The sequence below is a fragment of the Amblyomma maculatum genome, chromosome 10 (genome assembly GCF_055883805.1).
Source record: "Amblyomma maculatum isolate TAMU_Amacu chromosome 10, ASM5588380v1, whole genome shotgun sequence".
Classification (NCBI taxonomy): domain Eukaryota; kingdom Metazoa; phylum Arthropoda; class Arachnida; order Ixodida; family Ixodidae; genus Amblyomma; species Amblyomma maculatum.
This window is the reverse complement of record NC_139353.1, coordinates 142,314,577-142,340,203: the sequence shown is the minus strand read 5'-3', so window position 1 is coordinate 142,340,203 and position 25,627 is coordinate 142,314,577. Positions and strand designations below refer to the sequence as shown.

Here is a 25,627-nt window from a genome sequence, read left to right as displayed (position 1 = left end):
AGATCTAAAGCGAGAACTGCTTTGGTGTTTCCTGGTGTGAGGGGGTTGTAAATGTCATTTGTTACCTGCAGCAAAGCGTCCTGAGCCGACAGGTGCGGACGAAAGCCGACCATGCTGTGCGGATACAAGTCGTTGTCAGCCATATGGCGGGCAATTCTGTTTTGAATAACATGCTCGAAGAGCTTTCCGAGGCATGATGTCAGGGAAATGGGGCGAAGGTTCTGTAGCGTGAGTGGTTTGTTTGGCTTGGGAATGAAGATGATTTTGGCATGCCGCCATGATTGGGGCAGAGTGCCTTCATTCCAGCATTTGTTGAAGTCATCCGTAATCTGCACGATAGAATTATCGTCCAAGTTACGGAGAAGGGAATTTGTCATTTGATCTGCGCATGGAGCAGAATTTGTTCGTAGCGCAAGAAGTGCCGCTCGGACTTTTGCCACCGTTATTTCTTCGTCTAATGTTGGGTTCGGGCATCCGTTGTAACATGGGAGAGCGGTAGCAGTGCCCAGAGACGTGTATGTGATTTTGAGGGTGCCGATTAGGGTATCTGTGTCATCTATGTTTTTATGAATGAGGCGAGTAACATGGTGTTGCGTGGCAGATTTTGTTCGTGTTGAATCTATGAGGTGGCGAAGGAGTTGCCAGGCTTTTTTGGAGGATAGTTTGCCAGACATGCTGTTACAGATCTGGTTCCAATTGGAGCGGCAGAGGTCTTCCGAGGGCTGTTGGATTTGTGCTTGAAGTTCTGAGAGACGCTTCTTTAGCGTTCTGTTCAATTTTTGGCTTTTCCATCTCTCTAAGAGGCTATGATGAGCTTCCAAGAGGTGAGCGAGGCGGCTGTCAAGCGTAGGAATCTCCCCTTCTGTCTCAATGTATCGGATGTGGGTCTGGAGATCCTGTGTCAGCGAGTTCATCCAGGCCTCTATGTCAGTGATGGGCTCTGACTCACGTGATGGCTGGGTAGCCCTGAAGTGGTCCCAGTTGATGAGTTTGTGTGTGGTGTAGGCTTCGCGCTTTTTAACGCGGTAGCGTTAAGGAGCTCGTGTCGCAGAAAAGCCGGTGTCGTCGGCGTCCAGTGAGCGATAAATCCCGGCATGCACTTCATAAATAAACATGCACTTCATAAATAAAAAGCAAGTTCCAAGATGGGCTGGGTGAGAATCGAACACAGGGTCTCCAGAGTGTGAGACGGAGACGCTACCACTCAGCCACGAGTTCGATGCTTGAAAGCGGTACAAAAGCGCTTCTACTGAATGCGGTGTTGCCTTAGAAACATGCCGTAGAACGTTATACTGCAGTGTATATCGGTAATTATGAGCATGTTACTTACACAAGTCGCAGTTACACGAGTAGCGAAGTACGTTTCCGCTACATTTCTTCTGCGCTCTGCGCACATGGAGAGCCATCTTGCGGCAAACACAGAAGAACCCCTCCTCGCAATGTGCGGCGCTGCCCCGACACGTGGCGCGCCACTCGCCCCTGACGTTTCGCCGTGCACCCTCACAGGTTGTAGAATCAAGCGTCTTTCCTTTCTTTAGATCACTATCTTCGCTCACCCGCTTCTCCCCTTCGGGCCGCGCGGGTACCGGTGCGAGGATGCCCCAATACCCTTGCGTTTAGTAAGCTTTCTCGACGAGGTGCAATAACGCTATCGCGTTCCACTCTTGAAGGCGAAGCTTAAGCGTCCTCCAAATTTTGTTGAAAGGGGATGGAGGCGAGGATGATGTATTGGTCGCTGCCTAATGTATGTTGAGCTCTGTCCCATGTCATCTTTGTTAAACAGCGGCTGAATACGAGGTCGGGGCTGGTGTCGACACATACACTATTGCCAATTCTCGTGGGTGTGTTGAAGTTGTTATGGACGGAAAAATTAAGGTTTTGAAGAAGGGTCCATAATCTGCGGTCTCTGTGTGTGGTTTTGATATAGCCCCAGTCTGCGTGGGGACTGTTAAAGTCCCCCCCAATGAGTAGAGGGTGCTTACCCGCCAATTTATATATACTCTTTAGGAGTGATTCTAGCGAGGCAATGGGTAATGAGTGTGAATGGTATATGTTGGCGACGTAGATGGATGGAAGAGAGTGGGTGGAGTGTATGATTTCGGTAACTACGCATGGGGCATCTGCAGCTACCTGGTGTGTGATATAGGTGAGACTACGGTGTACAAATGTGGCAGCGCGCGGTGCGTATGTGGAGTCGGAATATATGGGAGTGTAGCCGAGGATGTGGGATTTCGTCCCGGTTTCTTGTAAGAGGAGAATTTGAGGGGTGGGGAGGAAGGTAGGAAGAACAAGCTGAAATGGGGCTCGCTTGCCACGAAAGCCACAACAGTTCCATGTCAGAATGTTCAGGGAATCAAGTCAGACCCGCCCCGCCATGTTGAAGGGTTGGGGGTTTTAAAACAGGAACAGCAGAGGCGTCTGCTGGCCGTGCAGCTTCTCCTATCTGAGGGGGGGGGGGTAGGGGAGCTGCATGAAGTGCGGTGGTCTGCATGACTGCCAGTTTCTGAAACATAGCCTCCATATGGGCTTCCATGCGCCGTTCTAAGGCAGCGGCATATTCGGCAAACTTTGCTGACAAAGTTTGATACTGGCTCTCAAATTGAGAGTTAAGGGTTTGAAGCTTTTTGTCGAATTGTTCGACTAGTTTCTGAATGTGTTTGTCGAGTTGTTCGGCAGGGGCGGAATCGGTTTGCGTTTTTGGGTTGGGGGTAATGCATTGTTTTTTGTCTGGGGGGCTGGAGCTGGTTTCTTTAGGTTTATCTTCTACTGGGCTTTGATTCGTCTCCATTGCGGCATGCGGCGGGGGTGGGGGTGGCACTGGGGCAGGGGTTAGGTGTTGTGGAGCGGGAATGGTGGGACTGTTATGGAGTAGAGCTGTTAGTCGACTTACCTCCGCCCTCAGGGCCCGGAGCTCCTCTTGTCCAGATTCGCGGGCCTCTGGATGGATTGTGGCTGACTTTTCTTTGGTTCGGTCTGCCCACGTTAGTCCTTTCTGTACTTTAGGCTTTTTTTCACTGGATGGTGAATGGGAATTCGTCTCGGAGTGGCTGTTGTCCCGTGTTGACTGGCGGGAATGGTTTTCAGACCTGGGCTGGTGGCCTTGCATTGACTGGGTCGGGGGTCTTCGTGGTCGTAGGTATCGGTGCTGGCATAAGATATTGCCAGTGTGATGGTTTCCACCTCACACAATACACTTGGGCGCGCAAGTAGGGGGGTCGGATGGTGTGTGTTGTTCTAGCGTCCTGCAACGCTGCTAAGATACCCCCCAAGAAGCCATCCATCAGGACAAAGTGCGGCTGCACCCGATCAACAACACATTCACCATCAGCACGCCAGCCGAAACACGAGCACGAGCACGAGCCTACGCCAAACTCTCAGCCATCAGCATAGGGGGCCAAGAAGTCACAGTGACAGCGCCCCTTGCACCGCCTGACGAAGCGGTAAGAGGTGTCATACACATGGCCTACGACGGGGAACCACGCGCAGAACTCCTAGAAGGACTGATCCCCTTCAACCCTCGTGCACCAATTGTTGATGCACGCCCCTTCATTCGAAAGGGATCAGTCCTAATCACCTTCGCCAAAGGACCAATTCCAGATTCCATCTGCTCTTGGGGAGGTGTACATGTGTGCTACCAACACAAACCCAAAGTAGAGGCCTGTTACAACTGCCGAGACGCCTGCCACCGACGCGACGTGTGCCCCCTAGCAGATAGTGGGCGATGCCACAATTGTATGGAGCTTATCATAGGAGGTTGCGGCCAATACTGCACCAGGGTGGCCAACTCCTGTTCTGGTGAGGGAGTGCGTTGCCGGAGGTGTTCACCGGCATCAGGTCGCACCCAAAACCTGTTTATGCAATTCCATAGACACGCGGATTTTTTGTCTTTTTCATCCGGTGGAGAATTGCGCGGCACCGGGATTTGAACCCCGGTCCTCTTGGATGCGAGGCGGATTTTCTACCGCTACGCCACCGCTGCATTTTTTAAAACGATATTTTAAATATATATCGATTTAAAAAAAACCCGCACAATAATGACCTGTGACAAGAAGCATACCGATAATTATGCCGAAAGTATCGCCTTGTGAGAGGAGACGTCCGTCCTGCAGCATGAGCCGCACAATATCTCGTTCAAAATACTGTGCTTCAACAGTGATCTCAACATGGTACTATGCAAGTGCACATATGAGCCACCAAACGTTCTGAGGAGCGCAGACAGCTATATGCAGAACGAATTCGCTGCTACAGCTTAGTTGCTCTGCTGTTTACTGCAAATCGAATTCAGTAGATAAAAGTTTCAAACCGCCTCAGTGGCAGCACGACACCTTGATCTTGAGAACAGTGAACTTGCTGCCCATGTTGTGGACGTAAAATTTCCCTAAAGCGCAGTTTGAGGTTCTGGTATATTATTATTATTCAATTTTTGTTTTCAATTCAAACCTTTATTGACATCATCAAGATGTTAGGAGCGCATACAAAAAGGCGTGCTATTACTAAAAATCAGAATGAGGGATGCTATTTCCCTAAGCAGAGTAACAGATACCTAAAGCGCGATACTTCGCCGACCTTCGTACGATAGTTTTTCATCACGGTGGCCGCTAGGTGCAGAGAAGTGAAGTGGTGTAGCAAAAATGGCAGCGGGCACTCCAACGTGCTCGGTATGCCTAATCCGAGACCTCCCAATATCTGACCATATTGCAAGACATAGCTACACATTAGAAAGACAGCCACCGCTGTTTTTCGAAACCCTGTACGAGTATCCCGAGAGAGGACGAAAGGCTCCTCATCAAACGATTTGCAATCTGTGCCCAGCAGACTTGGAACACTGCAATGTAGACTTTAATAGAGGTTGCAACCTGTGTGAGGGTGACCTTCTCAGACCTTCTCGGATGGCCTGAGCCTTCCCAGTCAATCCCTACAGTTCCCAATCCTTCATCACCCATCCTTCTGCGGAGGACTAGGAGGCGGCACTGCTCAGCTGCCATGATGGGCGGTCCCAGAGCACCTTGGTAGCCAGTGCGCGAGCGGCACTAGCTACCGCTTGGGCTCCGGAATAGGAGCTCCACCTAATATTGTGAGGACATGGGCTAATAAGGCCTGTGCCCAAAGAGCTCCTTGCCGAAAACTAATAAATGTTTGGCACCACCACTATCGGTGGAGGCAGCACAACTAGCACTGGTACGTCCTTCGGCGTCGATTTCCCGAGGCCGAAGCACTCGAAGAGCTGACTTCTTTTTTAAAGTGCCCTCAACAATCAGTTGCGTGTTACAAATGAATTAATGGAGCTTTAGGTTGTTAGAAAAAAATGGCTTTTATTAGTAACACCCAGGAAAAGGAGCACGCAATCAGCCTAACCAAGACAAAACCTCTCCCGGCAAATCCCAACTTCCCATGTTCTGTGCGAGCTGCGGCCACACAATCCCGCCAATATAGCGGGCCTCATACGCCCACCTGATCCTGTATCACCCGCAGCTACATGGTTAACATCCGTAAAAACAGCATGCTGCTCTGGGTTACTTCTTGCTTGCTCCAACCGTGGAAATAAACCATCAGAACTGGCGCAGAATTTTGAAATATCATTTGTAAATAACCATCGTCTGTACATATAATTGCCAGGTACGCACTCTTCGTTAGCCTCTAAATAGTTCATTGATTTAGTAATAATGCGAGGCAGAAGAAGAAGCGGAGCGTAGCGCAGTGGTTGTTTTCTATGTTTGCCGCTGACCATTGACACTGTTTGGGAAGTGCACAGCATATGCCTGCGTTCAGAGCAATGTTTGCAATACCCTCCATGAGCTCAGATAGCAGAACAGGTGCTATCCGCTCACCCCCCCCCCTCCCCCACCCTCCATCTCTTATCGCAGATAATATAAAAATGCGCCTTTCTTTGCAGTTTCAGAACACCAGCTTTAACCCAGCAGTTTCGTATGCTGGTGTACGCCGCAGAGGTGTGTAGTTAGCACCTAAAGTGGCGACTCTGTCTTAAGGTAAAAGCTCAGAACCTCGTAGTTCTTATTCTAAATTGAAACAACAACTATGACGAGCTATGCGAGTGCGCGCAGTCATAGAATGTATTATGCAGTACGCTTTAAAGCACTTAGCGACGTTAAGACTTTGGGCCAAAAACTACTCAGGACCAAATTCAAATTTCATCATGCAGTATCATCAAATCGTCCATGGTGTGCGCAAAATTATATTCAGTCTCAAGGACACATCTGTCCGTAAATCTATAGGCAGAATAAAAGTGAACAAGAAGAGCTCGGGATGAAGCAGAGCACTAACCCGTAATCGAATTTCATCCTTCATTATGCTGATTTTTGTAGTACTCAGTATAGAACATATAGTAAGGTTTGTTGATACCCATTGCATATAAACCAGTCCAAATATAATACAGTACTATCCGTAACGGTGCAGAACTATGGATCAGCGTTTTGCCGGTTCATTTGGAACAAATAATTACGTAGACAACAATTACACATATCCGCATGGACCAGGTCTATCCTCACAAGTGTAGTACAGTGCACGATTAGACACTAGACAAATATGCCAGGGAGCGAATATCTTGGCGGTGCTGTAAGACAAAAGCAACGCAGAGTGCTAGAGAATAGTCATGCACGGCGTACTAAAAAACATTTAGCTGCTTTCATCTCTAGTGCAAAATGAACTGATTGGCGCGTGTACAATGGTAATATAAATGAAAATATTTTACATTTCAAGAGCCGCTCTGTGTAATTCTAACCTTGCACTGTAACAACACTTTGGTGGACGTCACAAAAACACTGTATCAATAGGCCTAATTCCATAAAGAAACTGTCGCCCCTTCGAGGGGCGTCTTTCAGTCAGATGGTAAGAGAGAGTTCAGTGATCCTTGCTGTCCCAGTACATGAGAAACCTTAGCGTCGAAAAGCAACTCCACCGCCGCAGAAAACGAGGCACACTGACTTAAGAAACCCGCACACAACCAAAGACGACGAAGAAGCCAAGTATCTCAGTCGAAGAAGGTGCACTTTTTTTTCGGGTTCATGTTGGATCCGAGGGGACACCCGAAGGTTCTAGCGAAGGGCGCAAAGTTTGCCATCGCCTTGTTGCAGTCACCGCCGTAGAGGTTGTCGGCACTCGTCTTCGCTCAACTTGGAAGGCACGCGGTGATGAAGAACACCTTCTCCTCGGTCAGCTCCTGCGACGCAAGAGGTCCAAAAATGCTTCAGAAATGGCAACCGCCGCCGTCACGTGTACTGACTCCACAAAGGGAAAGTTATTCAAAGCAAGCAATAATTACAGAACCCTCTGCTTTCTTTATTAAGCGAAATCTTACAAAACTCGTTCGTTCGAAAATCTGTCCGGGCCTTTATCATGGTTGTAGTAGTAGTAGTAGCAGTAGTGGTAGTAGTGATAGTAGTAGTGGTAGCCGGCACCACGTGTCGGAAATAATTGGGGGCTGCATAAAAATTATCGTATCATGGTAATTTGTGGTTGTAGTGATTGACGACTGATTGGTGTGTGACGGGCGATAATGAGGGAATGAAATTGTTGTAATTAATTGAAAACTGAAAACAATTATAAACTCGGAGAAATGGAGAAATGGGATTTAAAGACGTCAAAATATGCTGATTGAAAAACAAATGCTTGATGATACTAAATAAGAAAATTGAGAGCAATTTATCATTAAATAGTTGGGAAAAGTGAAACAATAAATAAACAAACACGTACAAAGCTGTCAAATAACAATAGATTGGGAAGCCAGTGATTCCTGATACTAAAATCTGTATATAAAAATAGAAAAATAACAACAACAAAAAGCAAGAAAATTAGGGCGACGTGCTCAAGCTTAGCCTCAAGAGAAGACGGGAATCTCCTTTAAACCGATGTTTATTGCGCGATTTTTTTGTTTTTTAATTCTTGTGATTTTAAATTCATCATCCTCAACATCATCATCAGCAACCTACTATAGCCACTGCTGGGCGAAGGCCTCTCCCATATTTCTCCAATTAACCCGGTTTTGTGCTAGCTGCACCCACTTGACGCCTGCGAACTTCTTAACCTCATCCGCCCACCTGACTTTCTGCCGCCCCCTGCTACGCTTTCCTTCCCTTGGAATTCAGTTTGTTACCCTAAGCGACCATCGGTTATCCTCTCTTCGCAGTACATGTCCTAGCCATGCCCATTTCTTCTTCTTGATTTTTATCAGAATGTCAGCAACGTGAGTTATTTCTCTGACCAACTCTACACTCTTCCTATCTCTTAATGTTATCACTACCATTTTCGTTCCATAGCCCTCTGGGTTGTCCTCTACTTAAGTAGAACCATCTTGGCTAGCCTCCACGTTTCAGCCCCATAGGTGGGTACAGGTAAGATGTAACTGTTGTATAACTTGCTCTTTAGCGATACCGGCAAGCTGCTAGCCATAATCTGCGAGTGCTTGCCAAATGCGCTCGATCCCAATCTTATTCTTGTTATATCCTTTTCATGGTCCAGATATGCGGTTACTACCAGTCCTAACAAGATATATTCGCCTACTACTTCCAGTACTTCGCTACATAATCTAAACTGCTGCTTCTTCCCGAAGCTGTTGAACATTACCTTAGCCTTCTACATACTGATTTTCAAGCCTACCTTTCTGCTTTTCCTGTCTAGGTCATCAATCACTATTTGCAGTTCATCTCCCGAGTTGCTTAGCAAGGCAATGTCATCAGAAAATTGCAAATTACTGAGGTATTCCCCATCTACCCTTATCCCTAACTGCTCCCATTCCAAGTCTTTCAATACTTCCTCTAAGCAAGCTATGAATAGTACTGGAGATATTGTTTCTCCTTGCGTAACACCTTTCTTTATGGGAATTTTGTTACTTTCTTTATGCAGAATTATGGTTGCTATGCAGCCACAATATATATCTTCCAGCACTTTCATGTACGGCTCGTCTACCTCCTGATTTCGCAATGCCTGCATCACCGCATAGGTTTCAACTCAGTCAAATGCTTTTTCGTAATCAATGAATGCTATATATAAGGGCTGGTTATATTCCGAGCATTTTTCTATTACCGGATTGATGGTATGGATATGATCGATAGTAAAGTACCGTTTCCGAAAACCGGCTTGATCCTTTGCTTGGTTGCAGTCTAAAGTTGTCCTGATTTTATTTGCGATTATCTTAGTAAATATATATAACCTGTCTTACGGAAATTTCATATATGCTCCAGATATGGAACATATGCTGCCAGATACAAATACATAAGGCAGCCAATAAGACCTTGTCTGAGCAAATCAAATCCAAAATCAGGCCAGAGAAGGTCATATATGTGCAAAATGTTGCCCTTATATGGCTCAGATTTGGCCATATTATGCAACAAATAATCCATATATGAACGGGTAACGGGACCTTATATGGCTTGATTAGGGACATATATGGTATCCTCGCGACCTTATGTGGCCTGATAAAGGGCATATATGGCGTCGTCATGAACTTCATAGACAGACCAGGGCAATATGCCAGGCGCCACCTGGACTTTATATAGCCTCATCGGGGCCTTAATTATGTAGGCGCCATAGTGACTATATATTAGCGATATATAACCTTCGTCTACCTCTTGAAAATATCCAACACTGGCATCATGTGGCCGAGCTTCAATTTTTCTACACTCAGCATGGCCTGCATGCTTCGTTAATGGTATCCATTTTAGAAAATAGCTACGACTTCTAATACTTCAAGTATTCTGCAGATTTCGCTGCACTATAATTATTATACCATGTGTTCCTTAATACAGGAGGGCACTGGATTATGGCCATGCTCCTCTTTCCCCCTACTAAATTGCATTTTCATTTAAAATGCGGCGGCAGTCCGGTGCACAAAAGAATGGTCGATTATGTTGAGCGATTCAAAATATGAAGAAAATGATGGCAGTTCAGTATTCGCCCCCTCCGCGCTGTCTGGACGGTGACTCAACCTCACACACAGCTGGCGGTTGCTGCGTCGAGGGCCGCACTGGCTAGACAGTGACTCCTCCTCTCCCGCGTTCCCCTCTTCCCTCTCAGACAGTGGCGGTCCCTGCGTGGACTCGCATTTCATCTCTCCTCCGAGCTGCCACGCATTAACGCGTAGGCCGCGAGCTCTCCATTTTGTGTGTTTGCTTCTTTCCCTTCCCCCTGTCAACTCTGTGCGCCGAAATACTTGGTGTCTCGTTCCTTTTCGGTGGCATACTTCGGTGTTCGGTTCGGCTGAGGGGCGTGCTGCATGTTGTGTATGCTGGTGTGTATGGAGGAGGAGGAAACAACTTTATTTAACGCATTGCATTAAGCGTTAAGAATGTCCTGGGCCAGGGTCACCAAGGCCAACTAATCTTGCAGCTGGTCAGAGGCTAACCAAGCCCGCCACGTTGGGGGAGGAGGGTGTGGAAAGTGAGGAGATTGGAGGGCGACAGGGCATGGAAAGATGCAATGCTCCAAGTTTACATAGTGTTCTGGGCAATTTGGGTATGCAGGGGCATGTATGATTCTGTATAGAAAAGATCGGGCAGGAGTAAGCAGTGTATTTAGTTGTATGCGTCTAAGAATGCGGATTTACGTGGTAGTGAGAGATTTATCAGGAAGAGGAAGTGTACGGAGTGTTTCTCTAATATTGTCGTAGTGAACGTTGATTCCTTTTTTGTAGTGAAGAGTAGTGTCCCACGTTGGTGGATAAGGCCAGGGAATCCCAGGCGCCCGGTGTTGAAGTTCGCGGGCGAGGCGATGCACTACCTCATTGCCTGGGATTCCAGCGTGACCAGGAATCCACCTCAGTGTTACAGTGTGGGGACGTAGTTTGGTAAGAGCTCTGTGTAGATCATCGTGTAGTTCTTCAGGAATGCGACCCGTGTGAATGGCGCGTATAGCTTGTATTGAATCAGTGTATATGGTATATCCTGAAGGGTTAGGGGGTGCTTGTGCGAGGTCTTCAATACTGGTAACTATTGGTAGGGTCTCGAGAGTCGCTGTAGGAGGAGGATCTATGTAAGGACCGAGGGTATGCGTCACTATATCGCTACAGCTCTGAATTGAGTAAGCAGCCGCTCCGACGTTAGTTCGTGATGCATCTGTGTAGATGATAGTGGAATCTGTCGGGTGAGCATGGTTGGAAACGCGAGCGGAACGTCTGCCTGTGTTAGTGTCGGGTGCAACGTTTTTTGGAATGGGGATTATTCTGAGGTTATCCGGGAGCAAAGAAGGAAGGGTAATTATAGGTCTATAGGTTTGAGTGCAACCTGCTGTAGTATCCAATGTCCTTGTTTGGTGCTAGAAAGACGTGCCATTTGCCAGTCGCGATGTTGTTGTATGAGGTCTCCCAGGGGCAAGAACAGCTCCGTAGAGTATAGGCGCTCCGTGGACGTATGTATAGCTAGAAGAAATATGAAAGGGAACACGGGAGCGCGTGGCCTCTGCGCTTTGCAAAGCGCTGCCGCCAGCGCAAGACGAGAATGGGTGGCACCAAAGGTATGCTCGGATCGGGCAGCCGACCAAGATTACTTTGGATGCGTCTTTACTACTGATTCTTATCACCTGTCGGTGACAGCGCATTTGATAGCATGGAGGCCACGCACTCCTGTGTTCCCTTTAATATTGTTTCTAGCTGTACAGGGACGTTAAGGGCGGCTTTGTACAATATGTGAAGCGCAACCTCAATCTGATGTCTTTGGCGTCAAGTTAGTGTAAGGTATGGAATCGTATATAAAATTTTGCTAAGTGCTAATGGTGGACAAGCTGCCTGACTTGACCCTCTTGTAGCGCGGCGTGCTTATTGACTATGCGGTGAACTAGATGCGTAAGCTGATTGCAAACTTTAACGGTTGCAGATACATTGGCCTGATTGGTTGACTCATGGATATGAAGTCCGAAGATCCGGCAGGGTGATACACGAGGGATGCGTTGACCTGCTATTGTGAGATTGATCAGCTGGTTATGTTGGCGTTGATAGCGAATTTTTGCAATCAGCAGCAATTCGGATTTTTCAGGTGCCGGAGATAGCCCTACTTTAGCAAGGTAACTAACGACTGCATCGATACTTAACCAGCCAAAAGACGAGACACAGAATCAAAGAGGGGACAGGACAAGGCTGGACTATCAACTGAATATTTATGATCGGAAGAAAACAACGAAGACTCCTTCCGAAAAGCTCGCGCACAACCCAACCGGTGGAATGCAAGACATTGGGAAGAAGATGAAGACGAAAATACAAAGCCAATTCAAAGTCAAGGCCTAACTAACGACTTTTCTAAAAGGTCAAATTCCTTACAATGAAGGCTAACCGACGCCTTAGCCACACACTTGTCCTCGGCTTTAGCAATGTAAAATGCCTCAACCAACTCCCTGCAGAGTTGATTACTATTGCTGTAAACTACACCCGTATTATTGAAGTCAGGCGCACAAAGGGACGGGTCATGCTTCGACTTACACTCTCGGGATTGCACATGTAGCGCGAGATTGGAACTCGGAGAGTGTAAGTCGAAGCATGACCCGTCCCTTTGTGCGCCTGACTTCAATAATACGGGTGTAGTTTACAGCAATGGTAATCAACTCTGCAGGGAGTTGGTTGAGGCATTTTACATTGCTAAAGCCGAGGACAAGTGTGTGGCTAAGGCGTTGGTTAGCCTTCATTGTAAGGAATTTGACCTTTTAGAAAAGTCGTTAGTTAGGCCTTGACTTAGAATTGGCTTTGTATTTTCGTCTTCATCTTCTTCCCAATGTCTTGCATTCCACCGGTTGGGTTGTGCGCGAGCTTTTCGGAAGGAGTCTTCGTTGTTTTCTTCCGATCATACACATTCAGTTGATAGTCCAGCCTTGTCCTGTCCCCTCTTTGATTCTGTGTCTCGTCTTTTGGCTGGTTAAGTATGAACCCATACCAACGTGCCCAGTCATCAACCTTGTTGCATCGATACCTTGCTGTAGGGTCTCCTATACTGCTCCAGGAGACCCAGAAGTGAACCAAAGAGTAAGGTCGTCTGCATAGAATGTGTGTTTTAGGTTTGGGATAGACGCTAAAGTACGAGATAGGGGAGCCATTGCAAGGTAAAAAGGGTTGGTGACAGAATAGCGCCCTGAGGAGTACCACGCGTGAGGGGGAAAGGATCAGATATCGAATCGGGGAGACGGAACTTGGCCGTATGGTCGCGGAGAAATGCTGTGAGGTAGCCATACATCTTTGGACCACAGTCAGTAGAGGCAAGGATGTTTAATAGAGGATCGTGGGCAAGGTTATCAAAAGCTTTTCGCACATCAAGGGCAACTATGGCTTGGATCTGGGAAGTGGGCGGAGGGTTAAATTCGTGCATGAGGATAAAAAATAGGTCCTAAGTAGACACACCTTTTCGGAAGCCAATTTGTTGAGGGGGAAAGAAATCTATGGATTCAAGATGAGTCTCGAGCCTATTGAGCACCATCCGCTCCAAGGTTTTTCCCAGGCATGATGTTAAAGAAACTGGGCGGAGGTTTTGAAGCGCAGGTTTTTTGCCTGGCTTTGGAAGTAGGGTTAAAGTGATTGTTTCCAAGATGCTGGGAGTGTGCTTTCTTCCCAATGTAAGTTTATAATGCTCAGAAAATGTTCTTTGTTCTTGTCAGAGAGATTTCGAATGAGTGAGTATATAATCTGGTCTTCACCTGGGACTGACTTCCGCTTTAGCTGTTCTAGCGCCCAGTCGAGATCCCAGAGGGTAAACGGCTGATCGAGTTCTACATTGGAAGCACCAGTGTACGGAGTATAAAGGCTGGGTAGGGGAGGAGGAATGTAGAGATCGCGGAGTTGGGCTGTTAAGGCATCCACGCCTAGTTGAGAATAGTGCTTCTCGAGAGTGGGAACAGGCGCCGGTTGAGGCCCGAGTAGTTCTCTGAGTAAATTCCAGGTTCTTTTTAGATTTAGTGTGCCGTTAATGGTGTTACAAATTTTGTTCCATTGATTGGTGTCAAGTGTAACGCAGTGTTCTTTAACCTGTCGCGTCAATTCGGTGACTCGGTCGCAGAGGCGAGCATTGTTGGGCTGGGTGCGAAGAGTGCGCAAGAGTCGTTTCCGCCTCTTCCAGATGCGTACAAGGTAAGGGTCCGGATTATCTGACGGGCTGAAGTGGAACTGTCCTGCGTAGCTTGTTTCTGAGCATGTTTGAGTGCTTTTGTCCAGCTCTGAAGACTGCCAGTAGTATGAGAGGTGTCGCGTATAGTGCGAAAGGTATTCCAGTTCGTGTGGGAAATTTTACGTTTACTCGGACGGGTACGGCTAGGGACAGTGATGTTAATAATGTAATGGTCGCTGAGCAATTTTTCATCTGTAACTTGCCAGGTGACCTCTCGCAGTCCGCGTCCCACTGTGAGGTCTGGCATGGTGAATTGTTGGTTCCTGTAACCTTCCCGGGTAATGGAGTTTGGGGTGTTATAAACAGTTAATTGAGCTCCGTGTAATGCGTCGTTGAGTATACGGCCAGGTCGGAAGGTGTGTGGGTAACCCCAGATAACGTGCGGGGCATTAAAATCCCCACCTGTCAAGAAGTCGGAGTCTCGAAACAATCTTGAAGTAAAGTGCATTAGCGGTTTGAAAAGCGTGTATTCTGTAGGAGGGTTATAAGAATTTAGAATGGATAAAAGGCGAGATAAGTGATCAGAATACAGTGTAAATGCAATAAGGTGACGTTCAAGACGACTGGGGACTTCAATGGCCTCAAATAGGATGTCCCGACGAATATAAGTGCTCACTAATGGGGCATAGTCGCTGTCATGCGCTGCATGCAGGGCACTGTAGCCCGGAATACCTTTAAGAGCACGCGATTCTTGAATGAGAATGACATGGGGCTGCGAGGGTAAAGTCAGGAGCCATTGGATAAATAGTGTTCGATTGGTACGCAGGTTTCAGCTATTCCACTGTACAATGTGTATGTGATTGTTCGCTGCCATTCTTAAGCTACGTTAGCGTGCTTCTCGGGAGGGACAGATGAGGATGCAGCAGTTGATTCAGGGGATGTAGATGGACGGGGCCGTTTAAGAGAATGATTTAGGAAATCCATGCGTTCGTCATCCTGCAGGAGATTGCTAAGGAGGGTATGCATGACTTCGAATGCTTGGCGAATGGCGGAAATTTCTTCTGCAAGGTACCAGATAATAGGATCATTTCGATCTTTTATGTGGCGCATATAATTCTCAGATGTGATAACTGGTGTGGAATCGGAAGATGTATAAGAGAAAGGTTTGGGAGGGGAAATGGGAAGTGGCGGGCTCGGCTTACCCAGTGGTGGGAGCGTAGCTGGCTTGAGAAGCGGACGTGGGGCAGCGGACAGTTCTTGAACTTCTTGATGCCAGACATTGGTCCGAGGAAGTGGTGCCGTCTCTTGATTTGCATGTAATAGAGGGGGGAAGTCCTCGCGAGTCGGAGGATGATGGGGTGGCGTATTCTTCTTACCAGGGTGACCAGACATTTTTTGTCGCGTGGTCAATAGTCGCTTTGTAGTGGGACGCTGGGAATTAGATGGTTTTTTTCTGTTCTTGGACAGAAGGTTCAAGCTGTTCCCTGAGACTCTTCCTTCGGTCATATGCAGCCTTGTGGCTCTTTTGGTCTTGTTGTTTCTGTACAGGGCAGGTGAGGTCAAAAGTTGGGTGGGTTCCACCGCAGCGGAAGCAATAGGCGGAGCAACGATGTGGTTCATCTTGTTGGCTGAGCTAGGCTGAGCAGGTGGGGCAGCGTTGATATGTCGGAGGGTGAGGGCAGTTAAGCAGCCGATGACCATATTCACGGCACCTGCTGCCCTTCAAAGCATTTGGTCTTTCAGGCTTGCATCTGTACAAGACGCGGCGGAACAGAATTTGTCGAGGTACATGGGTGCCTTCAAAAGTTATTAATACAGACTCGGTCTGCCCCATCATACGAGCGGACAGGATCGTCGATGCCACGATTCAAGGCTTTCTAAAAGTTCGGCTTCTGAAAGACCTTTCTCGATTCCATGAATTACGCCCCGGCACGATGCCACCGGGGCCGTCATGTAAGCTTGGATGTTATGAGTTTTGGCTCGGATGGATAACGAGGAAAGTGCTGCTACCTTTCGGGCGGTCAATTTGTTGGTGGTCTTTAGAAGGATGACATTCTGGTGGTATTTGATTTGTAGAGTCAGAGCCTGTCGTTCATGTGGCGCCAAGTGTGCTGCTGAGGAAATTTCTTGAAGAATTTCGTAGGGTTTAACCTGGGAGATATTGAGTGTACTTGGTGCCCTGATTACGACAGTTTTCAGCGTTGAGAAATGTGTCGCCGGAATCTTTTGTTTGCCTTTCTTCTTTGGGGTAACCCAGTCAGACCCATCGAAATCTTCAGAGGTATGACCGCGTTCTTCTCTGGCGTCTGAGGCATTGGCGCGTGCTTCGGCAGCGTGGGCACGTGTTTCTCCAGGAACTTCATCGACGGCACGTGGCGGCGGCGGTGCCGTTGCCATGGTAACAAAATCGAGATCCGTGGCAATGCTTAGCGAGCCTCGGGCATCATCGGAACATATATACGGGCGGTTCTTAGCCAAAAAGCTGCCAAATTCCGCACATGAGGAGTAAGAATGATCCCAGGTACTTGCCGAATGACGTGAGTTGGGCGATGGAGGTCCCAGGGTTGATGGTCTGACAAAAAGACGGTAAATTCCAGAGCTCGATGTTCCGCCGTCTGTTCTAGTCGACGCCACCTAGCGTCTCTTCCTGGTGCGTATGTGTGCCAGCGCCTGCTCGCTATTGGCTGTGTGCATGTAACAAAACTGCGACAGCAAACCTACAAGAGCTTCAGTCTGACAGTCGACACAGAGGAAACTGCTGTGCCCCACTGCGGCTGGAAGTTACCTCCCAGCCTTGGCAGCGAACCTGATGGTCGATTGAGCTTTTCGGGGCTTCTGCCCTGGGTGGCCCCGGCCAAATCTGCCCCATTGTGTAGAAACTGCAGGCGGATCGCACCCTCATTGTGCCGCCTCATCTTCACGCCCGATCACCAAAACCGTGAGTGTGAGACAACTTGTCGGAAACTAGCACTTGCCAGCCTCAGGATATTGTTAACTTCATTATTTTGATATAAAATATATTTTCAAATAAGTAAATTGGATGGTAATTGCCAGTATGTGATATTTTTCCGTACATTTCGTTGCTAATTTGTCTTTCGCTCCAGCAATTTTGACAAATTTCAGTGGGTGGTAAGGGTCCTTCGTTGTTTGTTATTATTATTATTTGCACTACCTAAGTAGCTTCATGCTTGATTTGTATTAGGGGTAGAGCTGTCGCTGTCATGACAAATGCCATCGCACATGCTTTTTTCTTTGTTTTCTCTCTTAATGTCAAAAGCAATCACGAGTTAGGCGCGTTCGCTCATTTTTCACTGCAGTGTCTGCTTAAGGTAACACCAGTACTTCTTGGCAGCCTATATGTACTTTGCTAAGGTTTAGGTATTATCAGCAGTTCCAGCACTGTGTAGTTTATCGCCCTAAGGTTTAGCCGTACCTTTTCCGGGCGTCGACAAACCTTTAAATTTCATTTCAATAGTATGGCTCGATTATTAGCCGCTCTCTATTTTCTTTAGCTTCGCAAGTAAACCAGCTCAAACTAAAAGCATTTACTGGTTAAAGCTCTGTGTGTAAAAGAGTAGAATAAAAATGCAATATCTCATTTAATAGGTTATTGTCTTTCACCTTAGCTTCCGTGTAGACAGGTAGGTCCATTATTCTGTTCAGATACCTCATTAGTTTGTTATAGTATCGCGCGCAAATGAGTAGAATCTCAATATTTACTAACGGATGAGCATGTCTTTGACCCTCGGTATACACACGTAATTCAGGACCGTCTTTCAGCGATTCCATATAGGCCGGGAAATAAGAGAGCCTGTGCTTTAAAAGTTTAATACAGATAAAGATAATATACAACTGTATTCTGAATTTCATACGCTTTTAAATGCAGTTATTGGTGCAGTGCGTTTACGACGAGGACAAGAAGAGACACAGACACGGATGAGAAGGGGTCGAGGAGATCCATTCCAATTTGTGTAAAGGGCGGTACTGGGTTCAGTAGCCCAGCTGGTCAGGTCGGCGGCGTCTTGCGTCGCTTCCACTCACGGCACGTTTTCACGTAGTTGGGAACGTCGGCAGGCCGTCGCGGCCAGTATTACTTCTCCTGGATTAGATGCAACGTGCGCACACACCCGAGATGCCCTGCTGTTGGCTTATTGTGCAACGTATTAAGAATGTCCTGCCTTACGCTTTTAGGCACAAGCAGCAGCAGCGGGGTCTTGTGGGGAAAAACTTTCTTCACGTGGACGTCATTGCTTAAGGCGAGCGACAACTGACGCCTATGTCTTTCGGAATGGTATTTCAACTCATGGTCGGATCACTGCAGTTGTGCGACGCTTCTGGTCTTCTAGCGCTTACCGGTCCCAAAAAAGTCTTATCTTCGCCGTCTTTCGGTGGAGCGTCGACGTGAGCGCGGGATAAGCAGTCTGCGTCAAAATTCTTGTGGCCCGACTTGTAGACTGCAATCGCGTCTAATTCCTGAAGACGTAGACTGCATTAGGCAAGGAGGCGGAAGGGTTTTTCAAGTTTGCCAGCCAGCAGAGCGTGTGGTGTTCGCTTACCATCTTGAACGTTCGAACATGTGTCTGCTACCGATCTCACGGTAAATGCGCTGCACCGATAATGTCTAACCACATGCCCAAGCGTCCACTTTGTCTTTTAAATGCAGGTTTTGGGAAAACTATGCAAGGTTTTTCTAAGTGGACCTTGTAACATTTACCACTATTGTTATTAGCTAATACACTGACAACTGCAGACCAGAATAACCAGGCTCATTTCCGCAAAGGATATGCGACAACTGTCTATATTTATGCGAACTGCCTCTGGCGACAAGGCACATGAACAACAATGCGTACATAATCGATCCGTGCGCTGCAATCACGGTGATGAGGCCGCATGCCGGCGGATGTCTGAAAAGAACAAATAATGATTTCATTGATTCATGGCGTTACTGCGCCTTAACAAGGCATCGGCCCGATGCTTACAAAATAAGCTCAAAAAGGCAACCAAAACACGATACGTTTAAAGTAATCAGGGCCTTTGGCGCATATAATAAAGCTTTACGCGCAGAACAGGGACGATTTATGGGCGCGCCCGGCGTTGTTACGATGTGGTGGTGCCGTCGGAGATGATCTCGCAGTGAAGCTTTCTGATTCCTCGGAGACTGTATGGACCGAAGTACCCACGCAACAGTTTTTCACTCAGCCCGAGGTGGCGAATCGACTTCGAAAGTGAAACGTCGTCTCCCGGCCTGTATATACCGTTCGTCGGAAAGTCGAAAGTTGTATCGTCGGGCGACGGTGCGTTGCCGAGTTTTATTGCGCAGCCAGGCGGGTCGTCGAGCTTTGTCTGCAAGCTGAAGGTAGGCGGTGACGTCCAGGTTCTCCTCGCCCCTTACGTGTGGTAGCATTGCGTTGAGCGTAGTCGTGGGATACCTGCCATACATAGGCTGAACAGGGTCGACCTGGTTGTCTTCCGGACGGTGGTATAAGCGAAAATGGCCTAGTACAGAATTGTGTTCCATGTCTTGTGTTTGGCGTCGACTTACACCACAATAATGTCTGCAGTTGTTTTGTTGAGGCGCTCCGTCAGTCCATTTGTCTGAGGATAGTACGCAGTTATTCGTCGATGGCTTGTATGACTGTATTCAAAGATGACTTATCATTTCTGCTTTCAACGCCGTTCCCTTGTCCGTGATGAGAATTGTTGGGGCCCCGTGTCGGAAGATAGTACGTTCGACAAATATTTGGCAACTACTGCCGCGATACCATTGTGCAGTGCTTTTACTTCAGCGTAACGAGTAGGGTGGTCGTTGGCAACTATGATTCCCTTCCTACCTTTAGGTGAAGGCGGTAAGAGGCCGACGAGATTCATCCCAATTTGTGTAAAGGGCGCTACCGGGTCTAGTAGCCCACCTGGTCAGGTCGGCGGAGTCTTGCGTCGTTTACACTCACGGCACGTTTTCACGTAGTTGGTAACGTCGGCAGGAAGTCGCGGCCAGTATTACTTCTCCTGTATTCGATGCGACGGGTGCACAAGCCCGCGATGTCCTGCTATTGGTTCCTCGTGCAACGTATTAAGAATGCCCTGCCTTATGCTTTTAGGCACAAGAAGCAGCAGCGCGGTATTTTTGGGAGCAATGCTCTTCTTCACGAGGACGTCATTGCTTAAGGCGAGCGATCACAAGTGATGCCTATGTCTTTCGGCTTGGTCTTTGAACTCATAGCCGGATCAGTGCAGCTGTGTGAATGTTCTGGCCTTCTGGCACTTACCGGCTCTAAAAAACGCTCGCCTTCATCGTCTTTATGTGGAGCGTCGTCGGGAGTGCGGGGTAATCAGTCTGCGTCAGAATACTTGCGGCCCGACTTATAAACGGCAGTCGCGTCAAATTCTTGAAGACATAGGTGGCATCAGTAAGGGTGGTCGGAGGGTTCTTTCAAATTCGCCAGACAGCAGAGCGCGTGGTGTTCGCTTACCATCTTGAATGTTCGACCGTATAAGTGATTACGGAGCATGGAAATGGCCCAGATAACCGAGAGGCACTCCTTCGGTCGTCGAGTAATTGGTTTCATTTTTTCGAAGGACCTGCTAGCTTGAACGATTACTTTCTCATGCCCGACACTCTTTTAAACAACAACGGCGCCTAGGCTCATACTGCTCGCGTCACTGTGTATTTCAGTCTCGGCGGTTTCATCAAAGTGGTCTAGGTCAGAAGGGACTGTTGGCGACGCTTAAATTTGTGTAAGGCGTCTGTTTGCAGAGCTTACCGTAAAAAGCTATTTACTACGAATGAACATCGCGCACTTACATTATGTATTCATCAATCCTCTAACCAGAGAAAAATTTTTCAAGCTATTTTCATTAGCACCGAACACTATAGGCGAGTGAAAATGATGCTCGTCCTCTCGCCCCTCAACTCAACCCATGGCGGCGCGGAAGAAATAAAGAAAAGTCGTGAAGGCGCCCCTCCCCACGCCGTGCCGCTTGCCTAACTTAGGAGCGTCCAATGAGCGGCCGCGCCAAGTAGCCCCACAGATGTCAGTGAAGAGGCTTGCGCGCGGTGATGTGTCGCCGATATCAGCTGCGAGCGGTAGTCAGGACCACGTTTTAGAAATTATTTGCATATCATGGGCTCCACGTACAGCTTTAAAATTTCAATTGAATACTCACGATAACCGCCTCTATGAGTTGCTTGCACCAGGATTTCACCCAAAGCAGCATTTTAGGGGGGGGGGGGGGGGGGGGAGTCCCATTAAATGGCAAGTTAGCCTTTTTGAAGCTGCGTCGACGGTTCGGAGATGAGCAAAACGTTTGACAAATCGTCGAAAGTAACAGCACAGCACAAGGAATCTGCGCATAGTTTTCTTGCCGGCAGGTGGTGAAAACGGCATTCACCGCTGTTTTCTCCGGGTCTGGACGAACACCATCCTTGCTAACGATGTGACCTTGGAACCGCAGTTACTAGTAGGCGAAGTGGCATTTTTTTGGTTTCAACATTAGCCCCAACGACTTGATTGCTTCAAGCACAGTCCAAAGCCTTTTCAGGTGGTCTTGAACATTCGAAAAGAAGACAGCGATGTCGTATAGTGTACCACGAATGCGCCACTTCAAGCCAGCAAGTACAATGTCCATTATTCGTTTGAACGTGGCTCGTGTGGAGCAAAGGCCGAAGGGCATTTCCTTCAACTCGAAACGGCCGTCTTGTGTGATGAATGCTGCCTTCTCGCAGTCTCTTTTATCGACCTCAATTTGCCACTACCTGCTCTTCAAGTTCATGAAAAAAAAGGTTTTAGAATTGCAGAGACCGTCTAGAGCGAGGAAGCGGGTAGACATCCGGTTTGTTTCGTTGTTTAAGCAGCTGTAATAGACTCATAAGCGAAGTGCGCCTTCTTCACCAAAACGATTGGTGCCACCCTGGGGCTCTTCAATGGGTGGATCACGTCAACATGAGGCAATTTCTCAACTTTATCGCGTATGACCTGGCGTTCTCGCGGCGAGACACGGTAGAGGATTTGACGAAGCGGACTAGTGTGTTCATCCGTTATGATGCGGGGCTTTGCCAACAAAGCATTACCACGCCTCCAATACTGAAATTACTCGCAGTAGCTTTCAAGAGTGCTATTCTGGTCTTGTCTCTCTCTGGGTAGTTATGCGTTGATGCCAAGCGTGCGTTGCTTGGCTCGGGTGCGTGCATCGTCTTCAGGTTGTCTGTTGAGGGCGAAGGCAACTCAGGTATATGCTAGCTCGTCGAGGAAAGCGATCGTTGCGCCCTTGTTTAGATGCCGGTGTTCTTCTCTGAAGTTTATTACCAGCACCTGAGTTTGTACACTCCAGAAGTTGGCAATACCTCTTCCGATGTCTAGACTTCGTTTCAAAAACGACTGGGTGTTTTCTTCGACGACACCACCGGCGGTTTATATGTCTGGGTGACCCACGCTGACTACGACTCTTGATCAGGGTGACATGGTCAATTCTCCGTCGAGAAGGTCTAGGGCGACGTGTTGCACTGAAGTCATCGTAGAAGGTATGTCTTTGACCATCGAGAACTTCATCAACCTGGTTCGGAGGTCGATGATCGCCCTATGTTCATTTAGAAAGTCCGTGCCCAAAATCACGTCGCGCTAGCACTGCTCTATAACTACGAAGCTCGTGCGTACTATTCCAGTACATCGCTTCGATGGTGTAATGAGTTATTGTCTGCTGTGCGAATTAGCGGGACATCCCAACGGGTCGTTACGTTACTGAATTCTTGATTGGAGGAGAGCCTCGGCTCTTTCTCATCGGACAAAACTTGCAAAGGCCGCCAAAACTCCGCTTTAAGTGATTCCCAATACAAATACAAATACCTTTATTTCAACATCACGGTTTTTAAAATGTTTCAATGAAGTCATAATTTTTAAACCAAATTCAGGCAGGTCCTTGAAGGGCAGAGTTGACTTGGCTGAGTTTCGCAGCGTCAATGTTCCAGCCATTCAAATCTGCAACGCGTTCGAAGAGGTCCATCTAGTCTTTCGCGGCTTCAGTGAGCAGTCCTTCGAAGATGAAGGGCTCCCGGAGCTGGAAGAAGATATTTAGTACTGTAGGCTGGAACATTGTCAATGTCGACGCCCTCCGGGATGGTGCGGCGCCCGGCAGTAGACCGCATTGGAGTTCGAGCACCTGAAGCTGGCTCCTGGTTGGGTAGCCTGTTAGGTGGTCCCCCAAGGCGGCAGAAAAAGAAATGTGGTCTTGGCTTGAAGAGATAAACCAGAACACGAAGAAGGGGTAAAAGAGACCACGGAGGGCAGCACATCCACCAGATGTCACGTGGGAGTAACGAGGCCGATATCAACAAATGAAGAGCCTGGGAGTGCACTAAAGAATCCCTTAGTTGGGCTGACTTGCGCCCGCATAAGAACTAAGCGATTCAACGTTGGCGATAAAAGCATACATGCTCTCTGCTCGTCGAACAGAGAATGCCTGTTTCGAGCGTCAGCGTTCAATTTAGAGGCGGCGAAGAATGATCCAGTTAAAACCGCCAACGGTGATTAGCATACCCTGGAACATTGCAGAAACATATTCGCGTGGCTTCAATCTGTCGATATACACCTAGAAGCATGTGCTGCAAATAAGTAATCGATAAAGCCGCGTTTCGCGACGAGGATCTTGAAAAAGAAAGAGTACATAATGGATCTGTGCACTATAATCACAATGATAAGGCCGCATGCCGGCGGCTGTCGGGAACGAATACAGGTTTCAATCAAAAGAGGCAACATATGCAGGGAAGACGAAGAAACCTCCGCGTAGCGGTATCTCAATCGCTGTCGCTTGTGTTCGGCATTCATCTATCGCGCTGAAACTGTGACCTGAGGCTGGTAATGCAACCCTGCTGGGCCCGAAGTTCTGGCAGCGTTATCCGTCGGACGAAGTGAAGAAATCCTCTTTTCAATATCTCATGACGCCTAAAGGCGCCAATCAAAGCAGACGCCCTAATATGAAACGTTTCCACCCAACTGCAGTCGTATGTCTATTCTGAACTCCGTTTTTCAATAATAATGTGCGACTGTCTTTCTAGCGTGCAGTGGAAAATAATTTTCTACTACAGTTTGGCATTTTGCATGGTCTTCTTTTCAAAACGTAATCACTTTTTAATTTAGTGCGATTTTTTTCTTCATGGGTGGCTTGATCAGGATCAGTAGATGGGAGCTGCGGAGAGATCGTGTACTCATTTACTACGCATTCTGAGCAGATTTAACATTCAATAAATTTAGAGTATGACCGACTCGATTGTGGCCTCTAAAGGGCGATGGCCACGCCCCAAGTTTGGCCCCATGGAACACCAAACTTTGATGCGGTCAGAATTGCTCCAAAATTTACATCTAACTGAAATGGGCAACTGCCCTTTAAGTGGTGAAATTGGAGTGGACCACCCAAACATTTTGCCGCCTGGAAAGCTAAATTTGCCCTCTTAAGCATATGTCCTAATCGATGTCTACTGTATTTCTAGTATTCCGAATACCGTTTGTAGGAGAACCCGATTGCATTTATAGGTAGCACATAAGCAGCCACTACTAAAATCATTGCTCATCTTTTTGCTAATAATAAAACTTTACATTTCCTCAGGCGTAAATAACAGAGATTCAACGATTTTGAAAGATGCTCTTTCCAATTCCAGCCGAATCCTAAGTCTATTCATTCAATTGTCAGTTTCCTCTCGACAGCTACCAGCTCTTTGGAATATTTTCAAGGTTATTTCAACGCACAAAAATGGATCTATGCACACACCTGCTCATTATTATCTAGTTTCATTTTCCTATATATGCTGTAAAATACTGTAATACGGCGCCTCAAATGCTTACTGCCATTTCGAGTAAAATAGCGTATTCTTTGTGGAAAACAGGTTTAAACGCAATATAGACGTTAACCTCCAAACCTATTGCATCTTCATATTTGAAAAGCATTTCGTTTTGTAGCTCATGTCGTTTGATCTCCAAACGCTCTGCTCTCCGGTTAGATTCACTCACGCTATCATGGTCCCGCAACGTCTTCTTCACTGTTGATAACAATGCTGCCTCATAGATTGCTTATTGTCACAAATGACGTAACTGAAAGTTGATTCTTGATCATTACATTTTATTTATTATATAGTAATGATTTCCATAGTAACACATCACTGAGCATCAGAGTTTTCGCGGATCACTGAATTTTATATCACCCACTTTTACTCAAGATGACCAATCGTTCTTCAGAGGGAACTTGACAAGAGTAATGGGGTAACAAGTAGCAGATGATTTTAAATGCATCTAAGTGTTAAATAATTTCATTCAGCCACAAGCGGCATAATATTAGCTTCCATTATCAGCTTAAAAGGTTAATGTACAAATACTTTGGCGTCCGCCTAGCAATAAGCCTGAACTGGCCTGGCCACATCACAGCCGTCTGCACTGTTTTGTAAACGCTGCAAGTTTCGTGTTGAAATGTACGTAGTTAACTTTTTAACATCCTCAAATTGACCCACATAAGTGTTGTATCCTTATTTCTTGTTTCAGTTTCGTTTCTTTCAGTGTACATATCGTCATCGTCATTCAATATGATTCCCTATATAAGTGGCTTCACTCTAGGGG

At 47.3% G+C, this 25,627-nt stretch overlaps 1 protein-coding gene across 1 annotated transcript; it reads left to right on the top strand.

Moving 5' to 3' along the window:
- The first annotated feature begins 806 nt into the window (after positions 1–806).
- Positions 807–4,987, top strand: LOC146177595 (uncharacterized). Its single transcript, XM_084581597.1, has 3 exons — positions 807–900; positions 3,259–3,803; positions 4,880–4,987. Exons 1-3 carry the CDS (start codon positions 807–809, stop codon positions 4,985–4,987), a joined length of 747 nt encoding a protein of 248 aa, XP_084437723.1.
- The last annotated feature ends 20,640 nt before the right edge of the window (positions 4,988–25,627 follow it).